The sequence below is a fragment of the Phocoena phocoena genome, chromosome 15 (assembly GCF_963924675.1).
Source record: "Phocoena phocoena chromosome 15, mPhoPho1.1, whole genome shotgun sequence".
Classification (NCBI taxonomy): domain Eukaryota; kingdom Metazoa; phylum Chordata; class Mammalia; order Artiodactyla; family Phocoenidae; genus Phocoena; species Phocoena phocoena.
This window is the reverse complement of record NC_089233.1, coordinates 21,670,990-21,684,800: the sequence shown is the minus strand read 5'-3', so window position 1 is coordinate 21,684,800 and position 13,811 is coordinate 21,670,990. Positions and strand designations below refer to the sequence as shown.

The following is a 13,811-nucleotide window of genomic DNA, read 5'->3' as shown; positions in this document are numbered from 1 at the left end:
GGTCCAGACACGAAATTAATTCTATTATGAAATGCATCCTTTTCCTCCATTTTCCTATCGGTAGAGAACAGTGAGAGTTTGAAGGAATAAAGCACATCAGCATTTAAGGTTCTGTGAGGGGAGCATATCAGTGCCTGGCACACAGGGTCCATCCACCTTCCCTCCATCCCAGACTGAAAGCTCTTTATCGTGAATGCCAAGATCACACTGATTGGTGGAGCTGAAGGATACAGACTGTTATGGATGCTGTGCTGCCCAGATTCCCCCTTCAAGACTGAAGGACCTATTCCTTTCCCTCCACCCCAAACCTGCCACTAGCTGAAGAGAACCCCTTGCCCAACATCACACCTACCCGGGGCAGCTAGCATCCAGTGACTGATGAATGCAAGGCAAAAAACCTGGCTCTCTCAGCCCAACTCTAGAGGGACATCCCAGCTTCAGAGCTCCCTAAAGGGTCTGCTGAGGTCCTCCTATGGCTGCACTGCAACCCGACTTCTCCCTCTGCCAGATCCTGCTTCCTTCTCTCCCTCCACAGATGTGGGTCCCAAGAGCACTCCTCAATAAATGTTCTGCAACTCAAGAGTATTTCCTAGAGAACCCAACCTGCAACAGCTTGTGCCAGGGACAACAGGAAAGAGTAGATGCTAAGATGGGATTTTGGAGCTGGATCTGCTGCCCAGGTAATAATGAGGACCCCATCCCCAGTAGAAGAGAAGCATACGTAGCCTCCAGCACAGGGAGGCACTAAGATTGTTCAGTTTTTCACGAGTAGTAAAATGGAAAGATGTGGCACCCACACGATCCACCTGGTGTCTCTTAGTTCTCCTTTGGCCTATTTTACAGTAAATGGACAAAAACAGTAGCCACAGCCTGAGAAGTATAGAGGTGCTAGCAGAGGGTGAGAGGAATCTAGGATGGATAGGAGAGGAGGGAAATGAGGAGTATGTCAGTTACACCTTAAGGTGAGCTACAGCAGCAGCAGCAACAGCAAGAGCTATACTTTGTCCCACTAACTTTCCTCTTATAAGTTTCCCACAGGAAAAGACGTCCACCAGGGTCCTAAAGGTGCTGCTTTCAGAATAGAAACAGAAGCGAGTGGATCTGTGCAGCACTATGGGTGCACTGTTGCAAGTGCCTCACTGTCATGCATAGTCCCCTTTCAGGACAGGAGAACCTAGGCCCCAGCTCTTGGGGAGGTTGTAGGTTGACTGCTGTCAGCTGTCAGCTCTCTCAAGGAATTGTCCTTGGCTGGAGAGCCGCCTTACCCAAGGTCATGCCCCATGACTAACATCCAATGACTGGTCCATGCAGAGATACAAAGGCTTGGTTGGCCCCTTTACTCCAACTCAGAACAACTCAGAACAGCCATCCCAGCTTCAGAGCTCCCCCGGGGCTCTGCCAAAGCCTCCTGTGACTGCACCACAGTCAAACTGCTCCCTCTGTCCAATCTTGCTTCCTTCCCTTCCCCCACAGGAGTCGATCCTAAGAGCACACCCTAATAAACTTCCTGCACAGTAGACAATAATCTCTTGTCTCCAAGTCAGCTCCAGCAGAACCCAATCCATGAGACTAAATGAGACTTGAGCTCAAGGCACAAACTATTAACCTCTGGATTTAGCTCTTTTGTTTTGTCTAGTCCCAGAAACACCAGGTGAACACATGTGGTGCATCCACCACATTCTTGGCCTGGATGGTAAACTTAACCTCCAGGGAGGTAGTGTGTTCTCTATCCTGTCAGGTCAAAGATCCTCCTTAAAGAGAAGAGTGATTGCACACTCCCCTCCACAGCTTTCCCTGAGGTCCCATTTGGATTCAGCCTCTGCTGGGCTGAAGCCTACCATCCATCACCATAAAGCACGCTGTGTTCACGGCCCTTTAACAACCACAGAATGACTATTTATGACTTCAGGCTGCCAGCATAGCTCCCTCCTGGGGGCCTTCTATGTTCTTCCGGGTCCTCAAGGCTTTTCTGCCTTAAGTAGCCTCATGGCTCATCCTCTCTCTGAATAGAAAAGGCCTAGCTGGTTTGCTTAGGGGTGAGAGGATGGGGAAGTTCTATCACTGAAGCCTGACTCTGGGAGTCTGTTGGTCAGATAGGGGAAAGAGGCCGAGAGGTGACATGACTTTCCCAAGTTCAAGTCAGTAGCACAGGCGGGACTAAAATATGGTTCTGTATTCTTTTTACTCCATCACGCCACCTGTCCCTAACTCCTAGGGTTTGTCTCTACTAAAATCTAGATTGAGATATAGAGGAGAACAGAATTGATCTGTCCTGTCCTGAGAGACTTGAGACTTTGAAACACTAGGTACATTGGCAAGCAAGAATGAGACTTGGGGCTAAAAACAGCCCCAAATTAATGGGATTAATGGGAAATCTGTAAACAGAGTATTTGGTCCTACCCATGCCACCCACCCCACATCCTGGTTGGTAAGGAATGGGATAGGTGACTATTGTCTGTAGTGATATGCAGCTATTAACCTGGTTAAAAAAATGTTTTAAATCCTTTTAACCGTGTACTGGTTGTTTTTATGCTTTAATCTTAGATCCAGAACATTTCGTGGAGGGGCAAAGGCTGGAGGGACCAGGAAGGGATGCCTGGGTAGAAGGAGGGATTTATACTTGTATTGTTTAAACACAAGAATCAAGTCATAGTTCCACTTAGCTGGAGTTAGAATAGGTAAATGTTCCAACATTTCACCCTAGGATTCTCATCAACTGCCCAGTAGTGAACATCAGTGGACATTATTTGAGAATTCAGGACTGTATAGTTGGAGTTTCTTCTATTACTTGGCAACAGAAACACCAGAAAGAAGCCAAGAATATGACTCCACCAAACTTCTCCAGTGTTTAAACAACAATAAACAGTGAAACCTCCTGCAGTAATGTGATACTCATTATGTCTAAATCCCTGGAACATATAAATCAGCTTGTATCAGTTTCTGTGGCAGAGGAAAAATTAATGGTTTAATAATAATAATAAAAAACTACCCCCCCACCCCCAAGAGACCAATGTTTGGACAGGAAAGTCTGCAGGCTAGCAATCAAACTTCTTTGCCCAATCTATGTGGTGATACTGATAACTCTGTGCACTTCTGCAAGGCTGTTGGATTGGTGGAATTTGAAACTTGCTGAGTTCTGTGGACATGTAGGCATTCCAAAAATAGAGACAGATGTCAATCTTCTAGGTCTTTCTAGAGATGACCTAGGTGGCGTTTATGGAGAAAATGAGCGTCTCATGGGGAACTAACTGGGAAAGAAAGAGCTGGACTCAAAGTCAGGGTTAATGGTGGTTTAGTCCATGAGCCATGGAAGAAAAGGAAATCTCCACTAGATAGCAAAACTGTATATGGTAGACCATCTGTATTGCTAATAAATTATGCCAATGTCTTGTTTATTTTCTGATTCTCCATCCAAGCTAAGCCCCTCCCCACATCCCACCTCAATAAATAGTATCATCAAACACCCCATTACTCAGGCCAAAAATTTAGGAGTCATGCCCTGAGTCCTCTCTTTCTTTCAACCCCTCCCCCGTTTATCAGCAAGTCCTTCCCTCTGCCTACAAAACATCCAATCTGCCCATCATCCCCTATCTTCACTACTCTCGTCCTAGCTAAAGCTACATTTCTCTCTCTCCTGGACTACTGTGCTTCTTAACTGGTATCCCTGCTTTCATTCTTGCCCCTCCCCACCTACAGTCGACACTCTCTTTACAGATTAAATAAGCCCTTGTCACTCTCCGGTTCTAAACCCTCCGGTGCCTTCCCGTTACATTTAGAACAAAATCCAAACTCTTTATCATGGCTCTTAAAGTCCTACATCTGGACTCTGCCCACCTCTGTCTTTTCTTACCACTCTCCAGCCACACAGGATATATTGCGGTTCCTTGAACAGGCCAACCTCTTCCTTGCCCGCTCCCCGAATGTCCTTTGCACTTCCTTTTCCCTCTGTCTGGAACAGTCTTGCCCAGATCTTCATAGATGAGGTTTTTATGAACCTGGCGTTCTCCGTGTAACCTTCCTTCCCTGACCATCCTATGTACCATCGCCGCCCCCTAAACCCCCCATCAGACCGACCCCCAACTTAATTAATAGATCAACACCTAACATTATCTTTATTCTCAAGATCAGTTTTTAACAGTTTCCGTTTCTTCCCCACCAGGAGGTAAGCTTCCTGAGAACGAAAACTTTCTCAGGTCCACTCCAGCAGCCCCAGCACCTACACCAACAGTGCCTGACGCACAGCAGGTGCCCATAGCCATTTCCTAAAAGGCGCAGTCCCGGGGCTGACAGATAGGGCAGAGGCAATGGTAACACAAGGTGACAAGGCGTTGTCACCGACTCCCTCCGCGGGCTCGGGGCCGCCTCCTGCTGAAGACAGGCGGCTCCTGCCCTGTCCAGGACAGCGAGGCGGGCGGCCGAGGAGAAGTCGGGCGGAGCGGGGCCCCAGGCGGGAGGGCCGGAGGGTCCGGGTCGCGTGCCAGGGCAGGACCGAGAGGTCGGAACAGGGTCGTCGCCGGCCGGGACCCGGAGTCGGCCTCGCCAGCGCCGCGGCTTTGCTTCCGGGTGAGGGGCGGGCGGGCCGAGCAGTTCCGGGGCGGGCGGCGGTTCCGGCTGTGCGGGCCGCGCCGCGGCTGCTGGTCCCGGGCGCGCGGAGGGCGCGAGCGGCGCGCGGGGGCCGAGGGGGCACGAGGCGGCGGCGCGGGGTCTCCTGGCCCCGGCGGCGGCCCATGGGGCGGGAGGCGTGAGGCCGCGGCCTGCCCGGGGCTCGGGGGGTGGGGGGAGCGGGGCGGGGAGATGGATAAACTGACCATCATCTCAGGATGTCTCTTTCTGGCCGCCGATATCTTCGCCATCGCCAGCATCGCCAACCCGGACTGGATCAACACCGGGGAGTCCGCCGGTGAGCGGCGGGCGCGCGGGGCCGGATGGAGGACTGGCTGAGGGCGAAGGGAGGGGAAGGGAGACCCGGCTGAGGAGAAGACCGGGCTGGAGGGTGCGAGGCGGAGGCCGGCCTGAGGAGAAGGGGGCGGAGAGGCGATCCGGGCTGCCGGGCCGGGTGGCCGAGGGGCAGAGGGGATGGCGAAGGGGACGCGCGGGTCGCTAGCGGGACCCCCGGGCGGAGGGGAGCTGCGCCCCAGGCTGAGTGCTAAGTGGCGGAAGGGCGAGGAGACCTGGGCAGGGCTGGCGGTCCTGGACCGGGGAGGGAGAGTGAGGGGAGACAGCCGGCGACCTGAGGGACCGTGGAGGAACGAGCTTAGTCCTGGACTTAAACAAACAAACAAAAGTCATGGTGGGAGACGGGAGGAAACTGAGGCGCACTGTGAAGGAATTAGAAACCCGCCGGGGAGGCTGGGGCCGGGAGCGAGGCAGCCTATGGAGTGTGAGAGACACCCGAGAGCTGATGGTCGATGAGAGACCAAGAGGAGTCGGGTCCGACCGCTGACGTCCCCCCACCTCTCCCCAGGAAGCGGCGTCCGGGGGAGAGGTCCGGGCGGGGCCGGGTTCATGGTGCCGGGAGCAGTGGTGCCGGTGGAGGGCGCCGGATGAGAGCCCCCTGCCCGCGCCCCCGCCCAGCCCCTGCTCACTTGGCAGTGTTTGAGATGCATGTGGCTTCCGAGTTTCCCTTTGACGTCTGTGTGGTTATAATTTTGCTTTATTTTAGGCCCCGGAGCTGTAATAACCTTAATAATAAACTTCATTTTATGGAGCATCACAAAACGCTTTAGCGATCCTAATAGTAGTTTCAAAATTAAATAACACATTAGAGTTGCAGGCAGCCCAGTAGCAGTGCCTGCTGTAACACCACGGAGCTGTGGGCAGCAGAGACAAGGTGGTGCCCTCAGGAAAGAGGCAGGCATCTTTCTGAAGGGTATCCTAGGTGAATGCCCTTGCACGATTTTTCTCAGCTCGGGCCACCCTCCACCCTCCCACACACACACTCACTCACTCACACTCACCCAGACCTGTGAGACCAAACCTTTAATTAATGTAACAGCTGCAGGGAGAGCTGATGGGAATAAAGGAATGAGCTTGTTTTCTAACTGCTTGTTCAGTGCAGATGAAGGGAATAATGGGGGGTGGGAATGTCAGACTCCCTCCATGAATAATTTGTTGTAAGAATGTATCACTATGCTGTCAAACTTACTTCTTAAGTATTACTTATGGTTCTGTATTTATCCTGCAATATTTTTAGCCCTTAAAAAAAGCTGTGGCTGGGACATTTGTTGCTTCCTCCTCCGTTCTCTCCCCCATCTAGACCTAGTAACACAAAATCATGCCGTCAGATTTACTGGTTATTAAAATAACACTAAAAATTTCTGCTCCTTTTCTTGCCTATATAGTCTTAGCAGAGTTCTTAATTGTAAAGCATATATGATTGTTATGTGACCCTATAGAGGTGTTAGCTAATGCTACAGTGGTAATATTGCAATATATAAATGTATCAAACACTTTGTGCACCTTAAACATACACAATGTTATATGTTAATTATATCTCAATTTTTTAAACTGTAAAGCATATAAAGAAAATATCAATGATTTAGAATTTGGTGAAACTATGGGCTTTGTTTCTGAAAATACTGGTGATGTCAGTGTTAGTACTAGTTTGTAGTTATATGTGTGATGTCCAGTTCATGACCTGTTGTTGTTTTTATCCTGATTATGTGTGCAATGACTCCTTTTATGAGACTTTCTTTGAGACTTAACATACTTAGGGCAAACATACTTAGGGGCAAAGAGGTTCACTGTTCTAGCAGATCTTTTTTTGTAAAGAAGTGTCAAGTGGAATCCCAATGTATAAAATAGACTAAATGTCCATGGGAAAGATAGAGTTGAGAGAGGGAAGAGAGAGATAAGTAATAGCATAACATTCCTGAGATGTTATGCTCTATTATATTTGAAAGAAAGCAAGAATAGGATGAATACAACTCCTTCAAAGTAGGCAAAGTCATCTGCTGTGAGTTGCCTTGGAGATGGGAGGGACAGAAGTCCAAGGTTTGAAAGAAGTAGAAGATGTTTGAAATAAATAAATAGTTGTGAGAGAAAGCATGCCAACCAGAGACAGTAGGATTATCTAGCAGTGTGGACACTTCATTGAAGTCAGTGGTCGTGAACATACAGTGTGATAATGGATCTGCTTTGTTGACTGTCTCTGGTAGTGCTCAACTACTTTGTCACCAGTGTGTGGTGAAAGCCAATAGAAGGCTTCATTCAGGGTTGGGATTTGCCAGATATATGCAACAGAATGACAGAGGAGCAAAGGTGTTTAGGGTGTTAGTCAAAATATTGTAATGATGGCTCATGAAATCTTAGCTGGATAAAGAGTGAAAGGGAAAAGGGAAAAAGCTGGTATATTTGTCATTGAATAGCAGTTGGTATATGGTCAGTGGAATAGTTGACCTGGGCCCAGTGGAGCTGAAGACTTGACTGGGAGTGATTGATACAGCAGAATGGAAGGGCAGGGCATTGTGGGCACCAGGTCCAGAGTGTGACAGTGGTGATGTGTGGCTGAAGTGGCGTGGAGGCAGTGATTTTTTTTTTTCTAACAGTTTCCCTTGCCATCTCAAGATATCTTCAGTTAAATATTCTGTGGCTAGAAAGAGGAATAGGAGGAGATAGTAAGAACAGGGGGAAATTGTTCAAAATCGTATCTAACCCGTTTTTTTTTTTTTTTGGCCTAACCACTGTACTGGCAGGGAATCCCCTAACCCGTATTTCTTACGGCTAAATATGTCAGACAATAAGCCCCCCCAAATGTAAAATGAATGAGATGGTATGGTATGTTCCTTTGTTCACTCTTGGGCTTTTGCATTGTGATAAGATGCACCTGAACTTTGCCTAGTGTTTGAGCTTGTATGCTCACTGTACTCTTTTACCTGGACAGATCCAGTCTTGAGTTTAAAAAAAAAAAAATCAGTGCAAAGTTATACTTTCCAAATCAATGAAACATTTACAGGAAGTTCAGTTAAGATCTCAGAGGTGACAGGACTAGCTTTATGCTAAGATCTGCATAAAAGTGACTTCACCTGGTAGCAAAAAGTTAATGTGTTGATTCCCTTTGGTGCATTATACATTGTACAAAAGTCTTGATTGTGATGTTTTTACTGCAGTTTTTTAAATGAACAAAATATGTTTTGAAAATAGAACTCCTGGAGCCTGAAAGTTTCTGTAGAATGTAGTTTGAAAACCACTTCAGTAAACTAGTAAGGGAAAGTTTAGGATTCAGATCCAGACCTTATCACTTACTAACTCTGTTACTTTGGAAAAGTTACCTAGCCTCTCTCCTTATAGTTCCCCTTCTGTAAAATAAGGGTAATAATAGTATCCATCTCAATGGATTGTTGTGATGATTGAGTTAATCCATGTAAAACATTTAGAACAGTGCCTGACACATAGGAAGTGCTCAGTAAAATTTAGATATTGTTATATTGCTGTTCTAGTTTATAACAGGTGTCGGAATCCCAATTTTGAAACTAAAGCTCAGAACTTATTACTGTGAGAACCGACACAGTTTCTTTATTAGATGTTCTTGGAAATGAAGAAACATCAAGAATAATATAGCCAGGCTTAGTGTAAGTCAAATAAATTTGTCTTCCCTCTTGGCTTTGGACTTCTCCATCGCTGTTTCTCCTCTTTCAGTCTCTCATCTCCATATTCTAGTGTCTCTACTCCTCAGCTTCTACTTGAACTACCACAAAAGGAAATGAAATATCCTAAAACAAAAAGCTGAGTAGAAGAACTTCCTAAAATCCCAACTAATAAACTATATTACCATAATATTATGGACCGTGCTTCATACCAGCAGTTTTTATAGTATTGGCCCCAATACAGAGAAAGCATGTTTCTTTAATTTTCATCTGTGTGTGATAGCATTTCCTGAGTTTGTTCTAATAGCTTGCGGATTATGCACACAAACTTTTAAAGATATGATGACTGCCACCTTATTTATTTATTTTTTTACTCATTCTTTTTCTTTTTAAAATTGTTTAGATTGGATGTTAGGGTGTCTAAGGAGTCTCAATAACACCCTCTTCCCTACTTATATCCTGAACTAATTGAGAAAAAAAAAAGAATAAGATAATTAGGAGCCAAAATATTATTTATTATTGATAAAGAGGATATTGGAGAATGTGGCTTATATCCTTGGACAAGTCGCTTCCTCTTACTGGGCCTCAAAATTGAACAGACTTAACTGTCCAATCCCAGGCAGGACTTGGGACCTGCCCTATAAGACTTCCAGCATGAAAGAACAGAAGAGATGAATGCTCCCTTTAGGCAACTTGCTCCCAAGGGCAAAAAGTTGGACCACTTATGCCCAGTTTTTTCTCCTGAACTGTCAGTCAAATGAAGTCATTCCTCCTGATCTGAGAAGGATTGAGTGAGGGGACACAGATAAGCTAAGATATTCTAACAGCCACACCTCTACCCCGCCCCTCATGGATAGAAACATCAGAAATGGGAAAAAAGCATTACCTGGTTGAAACCCAGGATATGGCTGTCATTTTGCAATGAAGAATTTTCTTTTTCCTCAAGTACAAAGACTGGCAGATGCTTGGGGAAATAAAAGACTTTGTGGGGAGGGTTTCATTTCCCATTCTGTTACTCACTACGCTCTCCACAGGAAATGCTGGTAAACCTCAGATAGGGGACTGTGGGCTTGACATCTATCACATAAGAGTTCAAGATCTTTAGGTAGATCCTAGCCTACAAGTTGGGAGTCTTTGGTTTAAAGCATTAAAATTACAAGCTTCCCAAGCAGACCCGTTTATTAAATACTAGAAAATTGTTAAATAATAAGCCTTCTCCTGAACTGTGACAACTTCAGTAATCACAAAGTTGGTTTGGTGTGAAGGAGCTCTGTAACATCAGTTGTTAAACAAACCTATCTATAACTTTGTCTTGTTAATCATCTTGGACATGACTTACAGAGAAGGACATAATTGGGTTACCTAAGAGGGCAAAAATCTTGAGATTGTGCTTTTCTTTAATTTAAAAAGCATTAACAAAACTTTTTCAATGGCCTTTTGAGTCTTTTTCCAGTAAATTTCTTTTTTAAAAGCAGCTTTATTGAGATATAATTCACATAACCATAAAATTCACCTATTTAAAGTGTACAATGCAGTGGCTTTTAGTATATTCATAAAGTTGTGCCACCATCACCACAGTCAATTTTAGAATAGTCTCAGTACTCCAAAAAGAAACCCCAGATGCCTTAGCTATCACCCTCCACCTTCCTGGTTCTTAGTCAGTCTGCTTTCTGTCTTGGTAGATTTGCCTATTCTAGACATTTCATATAAATAGAGTCATACAATATGTGGTCTTTTGTGATTGGCTTCTTTCACTTAGCATAACATTTTCAAGGTTTATCCATATTATAGCAAGTATCAGCAGTTCATTTCTTCTTATTGCCAACGAGTGTGGTATATCCCCGTTTATTTATCCATTCATCAGTTGATGGAAATTTGGGCCAGTAAATTTCTTTGCCTTCCAAGAATAACATTTCTTCATAATGGTAAGGGGGTATAAAATTTTCTCCTTGTTTTTTTTTTTTTTTAATGGAAGATTGTTTTTTTTTGGCTGCGTTGGGTCTTTGTTGCTGTGCGGGGCTACTCTTCATTGCGGTGTGCGGGCTTCTCATTGCGGTGGCTTCTCTTGTTGCAGAGCACGGGCTCTAGGAGCATGGGCTTCAGTAGTTGTGGCACACAGGCTCAATAGTTGTGGCTCACAGGCTCAGTAGTTGGGGCGCACGGGCTTAGTTGCTCTGCGGCATGTGGGATCTTCCCCGACCAGGGCTCAGTCCTGTGTCCCCTGCATTGGCAGGTAGATTCTTAACCACTGTGCCACTAGGGAAGTCCTCCTTGGTTTTTTAAAAAGTAACATTATCAGTATTATTTACTTCAACATATCAAATAAGAACTTTGAATAAAAATTCAAAGACCTCACAGCTAGAGAGAGAAAACCCGCACGCCACAACTAGAGAGAAGCCCTTGCACTGCAACGAACATACCACGCACCACAATGAAAGATCCTGCATGCCTCAAGGAAGGTCCCATGTGCCACAACTAAGATCCAGTACAGCCAAAAAGAACCCCCAAAATCAAAGGCCAGTCTTTTTACAGTGTTCACAGGTCGTACTTGAAACTTGAAATCACTTATAATACTGTGAATTTCACAGCATAGGCCAGATTTTCCAATATGAGATTATATTTCCTGAACAAAGCATTTATTCCCTTTACAACCTTAGTTCCAGAAAGCCTCTGTTTTTACCATTATCAACAGAGATGTAGCCACTTCAGGATGAAGGGTGTAAGCTAGTTGGCCTAAAAGTTTGGAGAAGGGGAATTTGGGACCAAGAACATGGACAGAAGCCATGAGAGAATGGAAAAATCTAAGAGGAAGGAAATTCCGAAAAAGATATTACAGAGTGATGACTACTGTTGCATTTATTAGACGCAACCAGACTTGTTGAATTTTTCCTCACTCGACTGCCTGAGCCCCTTTCAAAGCTGGCATAGTAGGAGTCGTATACGTCAGTCCTCCACTGTTCAGCTTAGTGTGTCCTAAAATAGTGTTGTTGTTTAACCCCTTTCCTCATAAATATTGAGTTTGTATTGGAGTTGCAGTGTAGTAAAATGGTCCTATGGGATTTGAGTCAGACATATCTAGATTTGATTCTTGGATTCCCTTTTTATGAGTTTTATGATTTGGGGCATGTAATTTGATTTCTCAGCTGTAAAATGGGGATGATATATTTATCTCAAAGGATGCTTGTGAGAAAATAAAATGTGGCATATGAAGAATTGGCACATGGTCTAATACATAGCAAATGCTCAAATGTTAGTATTATTATATGAAAGATCAAAACATCTGAATTTAAAAATATTTCCCTTTTGTATTATTTGTGTTATTTATTTACTTATATCTTGCCTTGTTCTAAAAAAGTTTTAAGGCAACACGATGTGTCTGTATTGAATATTTCTGAAGTCCTACTTGGTGAGGGGAGGTCTCTGGGAAGACAGACTTTGAGGTCAGTTGTAGTGGTGATATAAGCTTAATGGGATACACGTAAGTACCAAAACCAAGGAATGCATTGGGTTTATATGTTTCTGGAACAGACTAAAGAGGTTTTCTAAGTGAAAGGCAGCCTGGCATAGTGGAAAGGGCTCACAGCTTTGGGGGCTAAACCAACATGTAGTCAAATCCCAGTCCCACTATTTGCTAGCCATGTAATTGATCTTAGACAAGTTGTCGTTGAGGGTTTTTTATTAATAAAAACTATATCATTCAGATGTACTTAATACCTCTTGCAGTACTTCCAATTGTTATGCAGGTTCAGACCCCAACTTTCTCTTCTTCTGTAGATTAGAGTAATATCTGCAGCGCACTGTGAAAATCATTTATTTTGTAAGTTTTTATTTTTTGGCTGTGCTGGGTCTTCATTGCTGCGTGCGGGCTTTCTCTAGTTGTGGTGAGTGGCAGGCTACTCTTCGTTGCGGTGTACGGGCTTCTCATTGCGGTGGCTTCTCTTGTTGCAGAGTACAGGCTCTAGGCGCATGGGCTCAGTAGTTGTGGCACATGGCCTTAGTTGCCCCGTGGCATGTGGGATCTTCCCAGACCAGGGATGGAACCTGTGTCCCCTGCATTGACAGTCGGATTCTTAACCACTGGACCACCAGGGAAGTCCCGGAAGTTATTTTTAAAGGGATATAGTGGTCTGTAAAGCTTTACAGTTGGAGTATAGAGAGTCAATTAGTCTCACCTCAAAGGCTGAAAATAAGTTTGAAATATATGAGATAGTTGTTTCTTAATAGAATAGTACAACTGAATAGCAAATAGTACAACTGTATAATAGCAAATAGTACAACTGAAAATTTAGTTTTTTTTTTGTTTTTGAAAATTTAGTTTTTGGCATAAAATTTCTTCTAGTTGTCATTAGCTTCCTCAGTGCAACTGTGAATCTTTGAATTTTTTCATACCCCATTTCAATGCATACTTAAGCAGTGGGCCATATTACATAATCTTATAGGGGAAATTTAGACGTGTAGTAAAGTATTACTGTTTATGAAATTGTTATTATTGAATTATAAATAAGAGCTTAATCGTGCAACCTAAATGGATAATTGTTTACATAGTGCCCTTGTTTTATGTCTTCTAAGTAACCCAAGAAATTAGGTTGTACAGTGACAGCAATGACAATGTATAGGTATAAACTTCATATTTACAACTTTATGATGATTTATGTAAACATGACATTCATATCTTTTTGGTTGTCAGAATGTTTTATTTTCTAGCACTGAAATTACACATTTTTTCCAAGTACTTTTTGGAATTCTTTGCCCAACTAGCAGCTAGCTGCTGAAAAGTTTGATACTTATAAAACCTGGTCCACTGGTAACAACAGGTTGGGGGTGGTAGTAGTAACATTATTTTATTCTTTATTGACTGTAGACTGATGAAAAAGTAATATTTAGCAAAGCTATTGTTGAAATACTAGAGAGGTTAGATAAGAGCATGAGGAAGGATCCTTAAAAATCAAGGTACCTAAAAGTAAATATCTGGATCAAAATCACTTTTCAATAGTATACCTCTGTAAACTTTACTATGTATTCTCTCATTAGCTGTAAATTACAGCTAAATTACATATCCTTACTGAATATGACATGGGCAAGTAGGACGCAGTAGTCCTTTGGGATTTATTGCTTTAGAGTTGACAAAATAAAGATTTGGGTATTGCTATCAATGATACTTACATGTATTTATGAGTATATATAAACCAGCAAGTATAATTTGCTTACATGAAGTTTCAGTATATG

At 44.0% G+C, this 13,811-nt stretch overlaps 1 protein-coding gene across 1 annotated transcript in view; it reads left to right on the top strand.

Moving 5' to 3' along the window:
- Positions 1 to 4,794: 4,794 nt before the first annotated feature.
- MOSMO (modulator of smoothened) overlaps positions 4,795 to 13,811 on the top strand; it is a 56,023-nt gene continuing 47,006 nt past the window's right edge. The window contains exon 1 of the mRNA XM_065893591.1: positions 4,795 to 4,900. Within this exon, the coding sequence (XP_065749663.1) occupies positions 4,795 to 4,900 (106 nt within the window). The remainder of the gene's footprint in view (positions 4,901 to 13,811) is intronic.